The sequence below is a fragment of the Moschus berezovskii genome, chromosome 3 (assembly GCF_049115385.1).
Source record: "Moschus berezovskii isolate FMDL1 chromosome 3, NW_MosBer_1.0, whole genome shotgun sequence".
Lineage (NCBI taxonomy): Eukaryota > Metazoa > Chordata > Mammalia > Artiodactyla > Moschidae > Moschus > Moschus berezovskii.
Genome location: NC_142462.1, coordinates 45,840,536 through 45,856,186, shown reverse-complemented (window position 1 = coordinate 45,856,186; position 15,651 = coordinate 45,840,536). Strand labels below are relative to the sequence as shown.

General features: G+C 37.7%; 1 protein-coding gene across 15 annotated transcripts in view; it reads right to left on the bottom strand.

Annotated features, from left to right (window-relative positions):
- Positions 1-15,651, bottom strand: part of CACNA2D1 (calcium voltage-gated channel auxiliary subunit alpha2delta 1) — a 545,949-nt gene that overhangs the window by 303,041 nt on the left and 227,257 nt on the right. For 7 of the 15 annotated variants that reach the window (XM_055420634.2, XM_055420636.2, XM_055420637.2 and 4 more), the window contains exon 4: positions 6,616-6,702. The exons of the other annotated variants lie outside the window; for them this stretch is intronic. In XM_055420634.2, coding sequence (XP_055276609.2) covers positions 6,616-6,702 — 87 coding nt within the window. The remainder of the gene's footprint in view (positions 1-6,615; positions 6,703-15,651) is intronic. 15 annotated transcript variants of the gene reach the window in all.

Here is a 15,651-nt window from a genome sequence, read left to right as displayed (position 1 = left end):
AAGTCACAATAAACATTCAATCTCATGATGTGTTTATACTCTTAAAAATTACTGAGGACTCCAAAAGGTTTTGGGTATGTGCGTTATATATGTTAGCACTTATTCTATTAGCATTTAAACTAAGAGTCTTTAAACTAAAACCTACTGGTTCTTTTAGCAAAAATAATAATCCTCATATTATATGATTAAATAACATAGTTTCAAGAAAATAAACAGATTTTTTTAGAAAACAATGAGAAAAGTGGCAAAGATACATAGTGTGAAAATAAAGGAATATTTTAGTGTGCTTTATAGAGAACTGTGGATAAACTTTTGTGATACCACATCATAACTCAACAAATAGAAATTTCTAAAATTTCTTAAAGGTTAGTGCAATGAAAAATCTGAAACCCGATCAATGAACATTTCCTTCTGTATTACACTGAAACGGATTATTGGGATATTTTACATGTGAAGTACATTTTTTACTCATGAATAATGTGTAACTTGCACTCCCTCTCAGAGGGGTCTATAGAGTCCCAGATGAGCCTGAACCACACTTTAAGAATCAATGATTCTGAATTTTTAAATACAGACAACCTCTGAAACACCTTCACATTATACACATGCCAAATAAATATTACTTCAAGTTTGCGTATTACACGTAAGACTCACTCCCAACACTTTGTCTACAATATATTCTTGGAATTCCTACCAGAGCTAGGACATGGGCTTAGATTTCTAACCTCAGGGTGAAACAACGATTTGTTGTTAAATCAGCCCACTTTTAGAATAATATTAAACTATTTACAAATGCTAAGAGTACATCAAAATTACTGCCAGACAAGTTACAGAATAATTTCTATAACAGTGCTTTTATAGTCAATACTATGATTTTGATACAAAGAAAAATCCTTACTGTCAAAAGAGCTGAACAATTTTGAGTAATGAAAGGCCTGACGGCTGTAATAAAAATAAGGGTTTCCTTTCAATCTCTCTATAATACCAATTGTTTTTACCACTATATGAGGAATCACAGCCCCTCTTCAAAATCAGGACCCATTTCTTTAGGTGTTAGTAGAATATCATCCTAATATGAGCAAAATAATTAATAAAGGAGGAAACTGAAAGTTGCTCAGTTGTGTCCGACTCTTTGCATCCCCATGGACTGTACAGTCCATGGAATTCTCCAGGCAGAATACTGGAGTGGATAGCCGTTCCCTTTACCATGGGATGTTCCCAAACCAGTGACTGAACCCAGATCTCATGCATTGTAGGTGGATTCTTTCCCAGCTAAGCCACCAGGGAAGCCCAAAAATACTGGAGTAGGTAGCCTATCCCTTCTCCAGCGGATCTTCCTGACCCAGGAATTGAACCAGGGTCTCCTGCATTGCAGGCACATTCTTTACCAGCTGAGCTATCAGGGAAGTCCCAACAATGGAGTGGTGGATGGAAAATAGAGTCGCTGCTGGCCGCAGAATAGAAAGAGGCAGTCCAAAGATGAAGTTCAAATTGAAAAACAACAATAACTTATAAGAGTCATTATCAGAAGCTAATCTTTCATGGTCAGTGGAGATCTGGGTGGCCAGAAACAGCTATTCTAGGCTACAGATACATTAACTATAGTGACAGGGACCTATGGCTAAAGTTGTATGACTTTCTATACTGAAAAGTGAAAATTTTTATTCCATGAATCAAGTGAACTTTTCCATTGGGTCCAATCTAACAGAAGAGATTATTTATCAAAACTACTTTCTCCCCTGTGACAACTTCCCTGCCATCCTCAAGACACATACCTGCTTACTGATTTCTGGAAGGTGAAACTGTGTCCAATTGTGTTGGACTCTTTGTGAGCTCATGGACTCTAGCCTGCCAAGGCTCCTTTGTCTAATGAAGTCTCCAGGCAAGAATACTGGAGCAGGGTGCTATTCCCTTCTCCAGGGATCTTCTGACCCAGGGATCGAACCCGGCTCTCTTGGCATTGCCAGTAGATTCTTTAATATCTGGGACACCAGGCAAGCCCTTCTACTTTCTAGAGAACACTTTATGGTTTCTTTTAAGCTATTATCATTTAGCATACAGTTAAGCTCTTGAGGGCAGATATCATGTCTTACTCTTCTTATTAAATGTCAAGCTTCTAATTGCCACAGACTAGATACTAAACAAGTGATAAACAATAATCATTACTAAGCAAGTAATGATTATTTACTTATTAAATAAATATCCCATTAAAATTTAAAAGGTTTTTCAGGATTTTTTATTGTTCCTAGCTTCATTTTTGTACTCTGCTTCTAGTGCTTTATCTAAAATGCTAAATTGTCACTCAGCTTATTCCGAAAATAGGATTTTACTTTCAACACACTGGATCTCTAAACATCAAAAACTCCAAAACCCACTGTACAACGTTTTCCATTCTCTTCAATCTGTCAGCCTTACAACCTTTCCTCAAAGTATCCACTACTGAAAATATCTATGGTAGTCATGAGAAGTTTACTTAGCCAGGCAATGTAATCAACGTGCAGTACTTGTCCTTTTTCTTTTCTCCTTTATGTCTAGATGGAGAAATAAGGGAACACAGTGAGCATAGTGCTATACTTGTACTTCAGTTCAAGGACCTTGTGGGAAAATCATACCCCTGAATGGTACTGATATTTCCCTTTTAGGGTTATTGTGTGGATTAGACAATATACATGGAAAGCATCCCACGCATAGTAGGTATTTAACACATTCAGTTCAGTCAAGTTTAGTTCAGTCCCTCAGTCGTGTCCAACTCTTTGCGACCCCATGAATCACAGCACGCCAGGCCTCCCTGTCCATCACCAACTCCTGGAGTTCACTCAAACTCATGTCCATCGAGTCGGTGATGCCATCCAGCCATCTCATTCTCTATCGTCCCCGTCTCCTCCCACCCCCAATCCCTCCCAGCATCAGACTCTTTTCCAGTGAGTCAACTCATCGCATGAGGTGGCCAAAGTTAACACATTCCGTTCCGTTCCGTCCGTTCCGTCGCTCAGTCGTGTCCGACTCTTTGCGACCCCGTGGACTGCAGCCTACCAGGCTTCTCCGTCCATGGGATTCTCCAGGCAAGAATACTGGAGTGGGTTACCGTTTCCTTCTCCAGGGGATCTTCCGGACCCAGGGATCGAACCCGGGTCTCCCGTATTGGAGGCAGACGCTTTAACCTCTGAGCCACCAGGGAAGCCCAGTTAACACATTACTGAGCCTTAAATAAAAAACAACCTCCACTGTCATCAGGCTTGTCCAAAACACCATCATTTCTACTTAAACAATTGCAACTGCTCCTATTTGATTTTTCTGATTCCATGTGTGTCCCCCATTCCCAATACATGCAGTGATCCTTCTTACGATATAAATCTGATGTTACTCTCTTGCTGAAAATCGTCCAATGGCTTCCCTCTCACACCTATTATGAAAGGTCTGAAGTAATGTGCATTCCACTCCCACTACCAACCTCATCTCCCATGGAGATATTCCTAACACTACTTTGCTGGCCGCCTTCTGGTTCCGTAAACAGACGAGGCACACCCTGGCCTTGGAGACTTATTACATCTAAAGATCCACTGCCTGGAATACTCTTCCTTTCACTTCCCTTACTTTACTTCAATGGTCTACCAAAATATTTCCTTATCATCACCCCTTCCTAGCAACCTCCTTCAACTCCACTCCTGTCACTCTGTTTCATACAGTCCTACCTGCTGAAGATCAAGAACAGTGTCTGCTACTTGGAGGCCCCTCAAAAATATCTGCTAAATGAATGAATATGTAATTAATAATAATTCTTAAAAATTCCAGATACATGCAGAATTGTAAAACTATGGAAAAACATTTCTCATGAACTTATTTTGTTTAGCTATTATTACAGCTTGTTTTTTATTTTTTAACTTGGAGGATAATTGTTTTATAATGTTGTGTTGGTTTCTGTCATACAAAAATGTGAATCTGTCGTAAGTATATACATGTCCCCACCTTCTTGAACTTTCCTCCTCATCCCATCCCACCCCTTTGGGTTGCATGACTTTTAATTTAAAAATAAGAATAGCTAGTATTCATTGAAAGCTTATTTACCATACATCAGGCGTTAACTAATTTGTTCCTCACACAAAACTGATACCGTAGGAATAATCATTGTCCCAGATGAAACAACTGAGGTTCAACAAGCTATATAACTAGCTCAAGGTTACACAGCAAAGGAAGGAATCTGATTTTTAACTCAGATATTCTGGGTCCAGAGTCTATCTGATTCAACACACTAATTTCCAAGAAGAACTTCACAACAGAAATATTTTAAGTCTTACAACATTCATTTTCTTGTAGGGTTCATAAAATCATTTTGATCTACTGTTACTATGTGTCAAATGATTTGTTGCGATTCAAGGAGCATTTTTTCCTGTCATGTTGGGAAGGGTAGGAAATAAGACAGGACCTATTTCTCAGTCAGCCCACACTTGATAGTTCACAGAGGTCTGAGGAGATGTAGCTCCCTGTCTCAACAGAAACTGTATGAACTGCTCCTGTTCATCAATCATGCAGTGGCTGTTTACTCATCCCCAGGCCACATTTCTCTCCACATGGCATCTGGGTCTTCCTCTCAGCAAAGCTACAATGTGCAATGACAGATGAAATTCTGCTCCTATTTGGATGTGAAATTCAAAACTAACTTGGAATGTCTCACTGTTGGAAAACAAACTTAGATCACTAATGAGACACAAAATTCATGCTTGATAAGACTGTCCAATGTAAAAATATATTCACTATTTCAAATTCATAATGAAAAGTTAATACATAGAACTATACAAAAACCATTCTCTCTTAACTTTCACTGTATTCTAATTTATAGATTAATTTTTGTCTAAGTGACCCTGCTACTTAGATGAGAGAATTGTTCAAATGTAGAAAAATAAATTGACAGACATTAATGCAGGGAGCAGTAAGAATTATGACCAGAAGTATTATGCTATACAATATAGAACCTATTCTATAGGCTTTGCCAATTATGGAATTAAATCACTATGAATACAGCTAGAATGCTAATATAAGAATTAAGAACTAGGCTTTTTTTTCTTTACAGAAAGTAGCTGACTGGCTTACCTACTCTATACTTCAATAAGCTCACTATAAAATTAATGTAATCACTTAGATTTTCTGCCTGACTCAAAGTTCAATGAAGAATGGTGCTGACTTTGAGATTCATGAACCGCCTACCAGAATTAGATTTATCAATCTCTAGAAACTGTCCACAGTATTTTGTGTAGGCATTTATATGTCAATTTTTCTGTAAAAACTTCCACATCTTACACAAATTTTTCAAGGGAATCCATGTCTTAACAGAGTTTAAGAAAAAATAGCCTACTCAATATAATCATGACAAATAGGTGCTCTTTGATATTTGAGTATTTTATATGCATATACATATGCATATACAAATACATGCAAGAGAAGTTTTATAAGACCTGCAACCAAGATTTCTGTTTGGATTTAAGTCAACCTACATAAAGGAATGTCAACTCATCCTCTACCAGAGCACAGTTTTTAAACTGCTAATTTAATAATGTGTTGAATAGACAGAGGTAGTCCTTCTGATCCTATTTTCTATCAACATAAGTGCATTTCTAAAATGGCTGACAATGACCCATTTAACTGAGCACGCATGCATATTTATCATGGCTCTCCATGCAAACACAGACTTGAAATAGGTCTAAGGTTTATAGAGAAATTAAGTGCTATAAAGAATAGTTTATTCATCATTCAATATGAAACCAATTCCCAAATGCAAAACATATGTTAAAAGATCAATCATAATTCTACTTTAGTGTTGTTTCAATACAAAATATATAATTATATTTAAAGTTATATTTAAAAAGTTATGTCCTAGGTAGTTGTTTAGTTGGTTTACTAGGTGGTCAGTCCTTAGACATCTTTTGAAAAGTACAGGTAAGAGTCCATTCAGGGCCAACTGACTTTCTTCCACCAAAGACTCACTGATTCTCATTGATTTAAGAAATATGAACAGCTCAAAATGCCGTCACCAACATGCCAACAATCGCCTCCACAAATCACCAGCCACCATTTATTGAGAGCTGACGCACACTCTGCTAGGCGTTTCACACATACGTTCTCATTTGTTCTCACAAGAGATTGACAGGAAGGCTACTGAAGTGCATTTTAAATGAGGTAAAGGATTATTACCTACACCTCCTTTCTGGGTCAAAGGCTTTTACTATTAGACATTCTTTTTGGAGAAAGGAAAGAACGGATTTAACTTTTCAGACAAGTGTGCAGACTCTGAGACATTTTGTCATTCTGCTAGCATATTATCTCTTCAGAGGGATCGATTAAAAAACAGCTGAGTTACAGGGACAATGGAGCAGGCTTTCTGAGTACAGATAAGGAAAGGATCCCTTCAATTATCCATCATATTAGAAATTAGAACAGATTCATCGGACACAACTGAAATGACTAAGCAGTAGCAATAGACCAAAAAAAAGAAAAGAACATCCTAAAGGAAGAAGAAATACGAGATTCAGGGGCTTACTCCTATAATATTAGATGGAGAAACTATCTTAACTATTATTCTGCACTTCTCATTTGACTCCCAAATTGTATATGTTTATATACCTCATTATATACTAGATCTTTTAGTCCTTCATTTAGTCCTTCTAAATGAAGAATCACTTGAACCACAGATGCAGTGCTCAGTTTAACCTGTAGTATAAAAACTATTTTAGGAGGTTTTCACTTTGCATTATATAAGACACATAAAATAATTACAATTCTTATCTGCACAGGACAATGAAAAATTTTAAACTATCTTGGAATGATTTGCTCCCAAAATTTCATTCTAAAAATTAAAACTACCTTTAAAAAAAAAAAAACTTCAATACAGATTAATAAAATTGAAAGATGTTGCTCTAGAGCTAAATACAGTCTCTAGGATATAAAGAGTTGAAAAAATAATAAAATAGTGTCAAACTTATTCATACTAAAAGAGCTGAGGACCTTTGGTCTGAAAGGTTGGAAGAAGTTAAAAATGACCCAGCCAAAAATACGTCATCATCTTACATGGCTCACAAAGAACAGGAAAAGGTCTTTAAATGCCGAGATATACAAGTACAACTGATCTTCCAAAAGTATGAGAAAATAAATTCTATAAACTACAAAGTTGAGAGTTTGCTATTGATTCTGGCAAAGGCTCCAGGATAGGTTTTGAGTCCTGAAAAGATTAAATTGCATTAAGTATCTGACTGGTTATTGGTTTAGAAAGCTATTAAGTTCTCTTCTGAACCAGAAATTACAGGCCTATCAGTAATAGGGACTGGTTTGGGTTCTCTGGATAAACATGTTCCTAGAATGATGAAGAAAATGTATTAGATTCACACAACTTAATAAAAACCTCACATGATAGCAGTATATGGCCTAGTGATTAAGAGGGATTCCTCTGGATCTGATTATATCTGATTCTGTTCTTATTCCTGTTTCATAATCCTTTATCTGAAAATTTCAGGGCCAGAGTTTAGAATTCAATACTTTTAAAAATTTTACAGAGAAACTGTATAGATGAATATATACAAATGAATATGCTATTACATTAAATTTCCCAGCACCCAATATTAAACACAGTGAAATGTCAATTGCACTATGTTTAATACTGGGTTATGGGAATTCAGTAAAAAAGAGCTCTCTATAAATAAGGGCTCATGTACCTATCATTTTATGACTTCACATTAATTATTCAATTGCTACAGGCAAATTATTTAGTTACTATGAATTTCAGTTCCCATATCTTGAAAAACAAGGTAACAACAACTATCTTAATGGATGCTGGTGATAATTTAATAAAAGAGTGTATGTAAAACACTGGATAGAAAATCAGGAATTACCATGACACATCTAGAACCAGACACTCTGGAATGCAAAGTCAAGTGGGCCTTAGGAAGCATTTACTATGAACGAAGCTACTGGAGGTGATGGAATTCCAGCTGAACTATTTCAAATCCTAAAAGATGATGCTGTGAAAGTGCTGCACTCAATACAGCAGCAAATTTTGAAAACTCGGCAGTGGCCACAAAACTGGAAAAGGTCAGTTTTCATTCTAATCCTAAAGAAAGGCAATGCCAAAGAATATTTAAACTACTGCACAATTGCACTCATCTCACATTAGCAAAGTAATGTCAACATTCTCTAAACGAGGCTCCAACAGTACGTGAACCGAGAACTTCCAGATGTTCAAGCTGGATTTAGAAAGGGCAGAGGAGCCAGAGATCAAACTGCCAACATCCATTGGATCATAGAGAAGGCAAGGGATTTGCAGAAAAAAACATTTACTTCTGCTTCACTGACTACTCTAAAGCCTTAGACTTAAGAGTTGTGGATGGCAACAAACGGTGGAAAATTCTTAAAGAGATGGGAATACCAGATCGCTTTACTTACCTCCTGAAAAATCTGTGTATGCAAGTTAAGAAGCAACAGTTAGAACTGGAGATGGAACAGACTGGTTCCACCTTGGGAAAAGCGTACAAGACTGTATAATATTATTTAACTTCTATGTAGAGTTTGTTAGTTGCTCAGTCATGTCCGACTCTGTGACCTCATGGACCTCATAGCCTGCCAGGCTCCTCTGTCCATGGAATTCTCCAGGCAAGACTATTAGAGTGGGTACCCTCTCCCTTCTCCAGGGGATCTTTCCAACCTAGGGATAAGACCTGGGTCTCTCGCCCTACAGGCAGATTCTTTTATCATCTGAGCCCCCAGGGAAGCCCCCAGTACATCATGTGAAATCTGGGCTGGATGAATCACAAGCTGAAATAAAGACTGCTAGAAGATACATCAATAACCTCAGATATGCAGATACCACCTTAATGGCAGAAAGCAAAGAGGAACTAAAGAGTCTCTGAAAGAGGAGAATGAAAAAGCTGGCTTAAAACTTAACATTCAAAATACTAAGATCATGGTATCCAGTCCTGTCACTTCACGGCAAACAGATGAGGGGAAAAAAGGAAACAGTGACAGATTTCATTTCCTTGGGCTCTAAAATCACTGTGGACTGTGAGTGTAGCCATGAAATCAAAAGACGTTTGCTCCTTGGAAGAAAATCTATGACAAACCTAGACAGCATATTAAAAAGCAGAGACATCACTTTCAACAAAGGTCCATACAGTCAAAGCTAAGTTTTTTCCAAAAGTCAGGTACAAATGTGAGAGATGGACCATAAAAAACGCTGTGCACCAAAGAACTGATGCTTTCAAACTGTGGTGTTGAAGAAGACTCTTGAATGTTCCCTGGACAGCAAGGAGATCAAACCAATCAGTACTAAAGGAAATCAACCCTGAATAATCATTGGAAGGACTGATGATGAAGCTCTAATACTTTGGTCATCTGATGCAAAGAACTGACTCACTGGAAAAGACCCTGATACTGAAAAGGATTGAGGGCAGGAGGAGAAGGGGACAACAGAGGATAAGATAGTTGAATGGCAATCCACTGATCACCGACTCAATGGACATGAGTTTGAGCAAACTCTGGGAGACAGTGAATGACAGGGAAGCATAGTGTGCTGCAGTCCATGTGGTTGCAGAGTCAGACATGACTTAGCAACTGAACAACAACAAATTGTTGATTTTGCAATCTTTGCTCTAAACCAATGGTTTAGTGGTCAATGCTAGCCACACTAAAAACAAAAAGGAATCTTTTTTAAAAAAAATAGTAATACCTGGGTCCCACAATATCAGTTGCACTGGTATCTCTCTCTCTGCTGGTATGACCAGGAACATGACAGTTTTCAAAGCTCCCTCTTGATTCTGATATCAGAGAGATTAAAAACCACTATTCCAAATATATCATCACTGGGAATCCTGGATGCTACTGCTGCTTTGTTTTTTTTTGTAGCATCTAACAACTCTCTGAACAAATTCATCATCAAAAAAGGGAATGACCAATTGTTTAAGAAGATATGTCTGCCAGTTTACATAAATAGTCTTTCCATTAGAAATTTCTTAAATTAATTCAGTGTGTAAGGACTTAGATTACTAGGTGGTTGGTTTCTCACAGTCTACTAGTTTGAGGAAAACGTCTAGCCCCACAAATACAAGAGACTAAGGCTTAGATCCAAAGTGCACCAACTGTGAGGCTCTGGAAGAGCACACCACTTTCCTTGTACCCTGTGTGTAATGATTCCACTTGCACATGGCTCCTTCTATGATGAGACCCTCTCAGACTCTGTATGACAACAGAGCTCTGACTCACAACTTCTGAAGCAACCAACTTGGGAAACCACACTACAATTCTGCAGCAACTTGCTCAGCACTGTCAGAACTTGGTCAAAGTTCTGCCAGCATCTTTATACTCTTGCCCTGTATTGCAACTCAGGATAGACCAAAGAAAGCCATCTATGTGCGGAACCAATCACATAAGATGCCCACTTCTGGACAGTCCTCCGTAGCTTCCCCTTGCCAACATCTTCCTATCACAGAACACTCTAAGCCCTTCCTCTTTTTTTTTGTAATTATGTCCCACTCCCCTCCTTGCCCCTGTGTCTAGGCCAAGTACAAGTGATAGTGGCTGCCATAAAAAGCTCAGAATAGACAGCCTCTGTCTTTTCTAACAGGCAAGGTCTTCATTTACTTCCAGAGTTCGGTGGATGAGTAGCATAAAGGCTAGGAACACAGCTCCATTTCCTGTTACATTTTTCTATCCATTCATTTAAACTTTGTGTGGAAGGACAACACACACGCAGAAAGTCTTATCTCCCAAGCATAAAACTCAATGAATTTTCATGCACCAAAGCTATGGATTTTCTAATAGTCAAGTATGGATGTGAGAGTTGGACCATAAAGACAGCTGAACACTGAAGAATTGATGCCTTTTAATTGTGGTACTGGAGAAGACTCTTGAGAGTTCCTTAGACTGCAAGGAGATCAAACCAGTCAATCCTAAAAGAAATAAACCGTAAGTCTTCATTGGGAGGACTGACACTGAAGCTCCAACACCTTGGCCACCTGATGCAAAGAGCCAACTCATTAGAAAAGACCCTGATACTGGAAAGGACTGAGGGAGGAGAAGAAGGGAGCGGCAGAGGATGAGGTGGTTGGACGGCATCACCGACTCAGTAGACAAGGGTGTGAGCAAACTCCAGGAGCTGGTGAAGGACAGGGAAGCCTGGCAGGCTACAGTCTATGGGGCTCCAGAGTCAGAAACTACTTAGCAACTGTACAATAATAATAAACACACCTGTGTAACGAGCTCTGAGGTGAAAAAACTCCATGTTCTGAGCAGCCCCCAAATACCCTCCTTTGCACTCCCTTCCAGGCACTAGAGTTTCCCCCAGAGTAACTTCCATACTAACTGCTAATCCCAGTGCAGCTTGGCTTGCTTGATATTTTACTGATATGGAATTAGGGAACAGTTACCCACTGTGGTGCCCAGCTTTCTTCACTCAAGGCTATGTTTCAGTTTGTCCTTATTATAGCATATTTTCACTGTCACATCATATTCCCATGTCATAAATGTACCACAGTTTATGGTTCCATTTTTACTGTTGATGGACATTTGAGTAGCTTCCAGTTTGGTGCTATTAAAAATAGTGCTGATCACTATTTACAATAGCCAAGACATGGAAACAACCTAAATGTCCATTGACAGATAAATGGATAAGGAAGATGGGGTACATATATATGCAATGGAATATTACTCAGCCATTGAAAAGAATAAAATAAAACAACACTATTTGCAGCAACATGGATGGACCTAGAGATTACTTAAACAGTAAGTAAAGTAAATCAGACAGGGGAAGACGAATACGAAATAGTATCACTTATATGTGGAATCTAAGATACAACACGAATGAACATATCTATGAAAGGAAAAAAAAATAGACACAGATATAGAAAACAGACTTTTGGTTGCCAAGGAGGAGAAGTGTGAAGCAGGGAAGGATTGGAAGTTTGGGATTAGCACATACAAACGATTAGATACAGGATGGATAAACAACAAAGTCCTACTGTAGAGCACAGGGAACTATATTCACTACCCTGTGATAAACCACAATGGAAAAGAATATGAAAAAGAATCTACGTATACATGTATAACTGAGTCACTTTGCTCTACAGCAGAAATTAAAAACCACATTTTAATCAACTATACTTCAATAAATTTTTTAAAAAATAGCACTGCTATGAACATTCTTGCACTCTTACATTCTTATATTCATGTAAGTGAAAGACAGGGAAGCCTGGTGTGCTGCAGCCCATGGGGTCGCAGACAGTCATACATGATCTAGTGACTGAACAACAATAAATATCGCAGTGTATGTCTTTTGGCAACCTATATATTTCTATCAAGAAATGTATCTAAGAACTGCAAGAATATAGTGTATATATATGTTTCACTTTGATAGATACAAAAGTTGGTCTCTAATTTAAAAAATAAATCATGGAAACCATGTACTGGTTCGCAATTAGAACTAAAGGAAGAAGCTGAGTGTCTGAATTGATACCACCCCAACCTTGTATTCTCTATCACGTTATTGTTATTTGAAAAGATTGCTTTAAACTTTTACTTCTAAAAAAAGAGAAAGAAAAACGCTGCAGATATTATACCAGTTTTACTTCTAGAAATATACAGACTAGCTTTTGTGAAATAAAATAATTTACATCTACTGGAAATACATCTATCCAAGAATACCAGTATAATAAAAGCATCCTTGGCTTTCTTTTAATATAGTATAAAAAGAAAAGAAGCTGCTTCCATTTTAGAGAATCTTAAAATTAAGCAGGACAATCTTCTCCCTTATATAAGCTACTTGAGGGAGGGACCAGGTCAAATTCATTTTTATATTCCTACATTTATACCTCCAGTACATAGAAGGCTATGGTTCAATGCTTATAAAATAAATGAATCCTCAAAAAGAAACATTAGCAAATGTTCCCCTTGAAATGTTCTTTTAATGAAGAGGTAGGACACTCGATATAATTAATTAAATCTGCCTCCCCAGCTTGCCTCTTGTTGTTTGTGCTTCAGGCCCCAGTGCAAAGTATAAAGACCCTGCCAACAGGGCACGCCCCACAACGGAAGGCTGGAAAGGACTTGAACCAAAAGAAGCAGCAAAGTAATTGCTTGCACTTTAGCCACTCTGGTTACACAGACTGCTCACCTATGATGTGTGTAAGAGCCCTCCAATCCCAAGGCTGGATGGAGGGAGATTCTGCTTAACATCAATGTAGCTAAAACCGGGCACAAGAAAGAGAAGTCAGAAATGCAGGTGAGTCACCAAACCTGGAAGCTTCAATTCACATTTGTTTCCACATTAACTGTGTTTATTAAATAACTGGCACTAATCTTTTACATTTGCTAAGAGATGGTAGCTCAGAGGGTAAGGAGTCTGCCTGCAATGCAGGAGACAGAGTTCGATCCCTGGGTTGGGAAGATCCCTGGAGAAGGAAATGGCAATCCACTCCAGTATTCTTGCCTGGAAAATCCCATGGATGGAGGAGCCTGGCAGGCTACAGTCCATGGGGTCGCAAAGAGTTGGACAGGACTGAACGACTTCACGTCACTTCACTTCAAGAGATGGTTAGGTCAGATTGCCAATAACATGTTTTTGGGAGAACCAGAGAAAGAACCCTGTAGCAAAACACTTCAATTTTGTCAATATACTAACACCAAAAAACAAAACTACATTGTAAGATAAATAGACACCAATGTGACAAGAAAAATGTGATTGGTCTAATTAAAAAGCAAGTGCTCTGAAGTTTACTACGTACTCCTGCTCTCCACCTGATCCTGCCCAAGTGGAAACAGTGAAAACAACAATGATAAAGGAACATTTCACCTCTAATTCCACAACTTTAGCCCAAGAGATGTTTGCGTTTTTCCTAATGCTTATAGTCTTTGTTAAGTTGTACAATTCTAATAAATCATGGTGTGCATGTACATACACTTTTAAACTTTTACTTTATTCCATGACACCCTGTCTCTATTAAAACAAATATAGTATTTTTTTGTAAAATATAAAATACTCTACTCACTAAAAATTAAAATGATAAATATTCTATTACTGTGTGATATTTAAATTTTGAACAACTTTCTACTATTCTGTGTTTGTGCCTTTCTAGCCCCTTTCCTCAGAGAAGGCAATGGCAAGCCACTCCAGTACTCTTGCCTAGAAAATCCCATGGATGGAGGAGCCTGGTAGGCTGAAGTCCGTGGGGTCGCTAAGGGTCGGACACGACTGAGCGCCTTCACTTTCACTTTTCACTTTCATACATTGGAGAAGGAAATGGCAACCCACTCCAGTGTTCTTGTCTGGAGAATCCCAGGGACGGGGGAGCCTGGTGGACTTCCGTCTGTGGGGTCACACAGAGTCGGACACAACTGAAGTGACTTAGCAGCAGCAGCAGCCCCTTTCCTACTTTATAAACAATTTTTTGAGGACATATACCCAGCAACAGGAATATGAGGCCAAAGAAATTACATGTTTTATTTCTAAAATACTTTTGCCAGTATTACAAATTTAAACTGTCCTAATGTTAAAATTTAAAACAAAGGAGGACCTCAAATTATGATACCATATTCATTTAGCCCCAATTCACATCACAATGATACATATCACCTACAACATAAAGATTTTTTCATCTGACTAATGCTTTCATAAAGTGATATATGTTTTAAAGTAACAAATGTTCCCTTCTTTGCGTTGCCAGCAAATCAGATAATCCACACATTTCTTGAGATAAGATATCCATGGGGAAAAAAAGAATATACAAACTTTATTGAAAACATATCATGTCCCAGAACTACTGTTATAGACTTTCTCATGTGTTATCAAAGGCTGCAAAGCATATTGTAACCGCTCTCATTTGTACAAAATTCAGGGTAATGCACAGTACATTTGGTTTCTATTATAACATCACAAATACACACGGAAAAGACTAAAACTAATATATATGCTTCAGGATTGCTTTCAAGCAGAAATCCTGAAATATTTAACATCAGGTAGGTAATTTCTTACAACATGGAAGCAATTAATTTAGACGACAACTTTTTCTTTCCTGACTTTAAGCTACGTATAGAAAAGAAACCCTTCATAAAATTTTTCTTAGATGAAAGAACTAATTCTAGAGCATCTTAAATTCATCATAAAAGTATGTTCCAGAAAACATTTTATCCCTAACATATCAATATTTTAGAACACAAACATTTCCAGAATTTTCTTCAGGTTTTCACAAGTATTTTTTCCCTTTTTAAGTTAGTTTACTGTTGAAAAATAGTATCCATACAGAAGTGTATCAAGTATAATGATTTGAACAAGAAGGAAGTACTCATGATGCATTCACATCAAAACCAAATCACCAGCATCTCAGAAATGTCCCTTGTGCTCTAACTTCTAACACCAGAGATTAGTTTTGCCTTCACAGATATTTTTTAATCTAGCAAAGCTCTGATAAATTCTTTGTGACCTTTATTGAAGTATTCATTTAATTTCTGCTAGCTCTTTCATTTCTTCACTGAAGACAGAAATTTATCCCTTGAGATCAAGTAAAGCAGACCTGGTGAAAATAGTAATATCAAATTGGCACTGATCGGGACAGCCTTTGAAAGTCTATCATTGGCACATACTATACATTGGCAGGTTCTATTTTTCCCTTCCACTCTTACAAT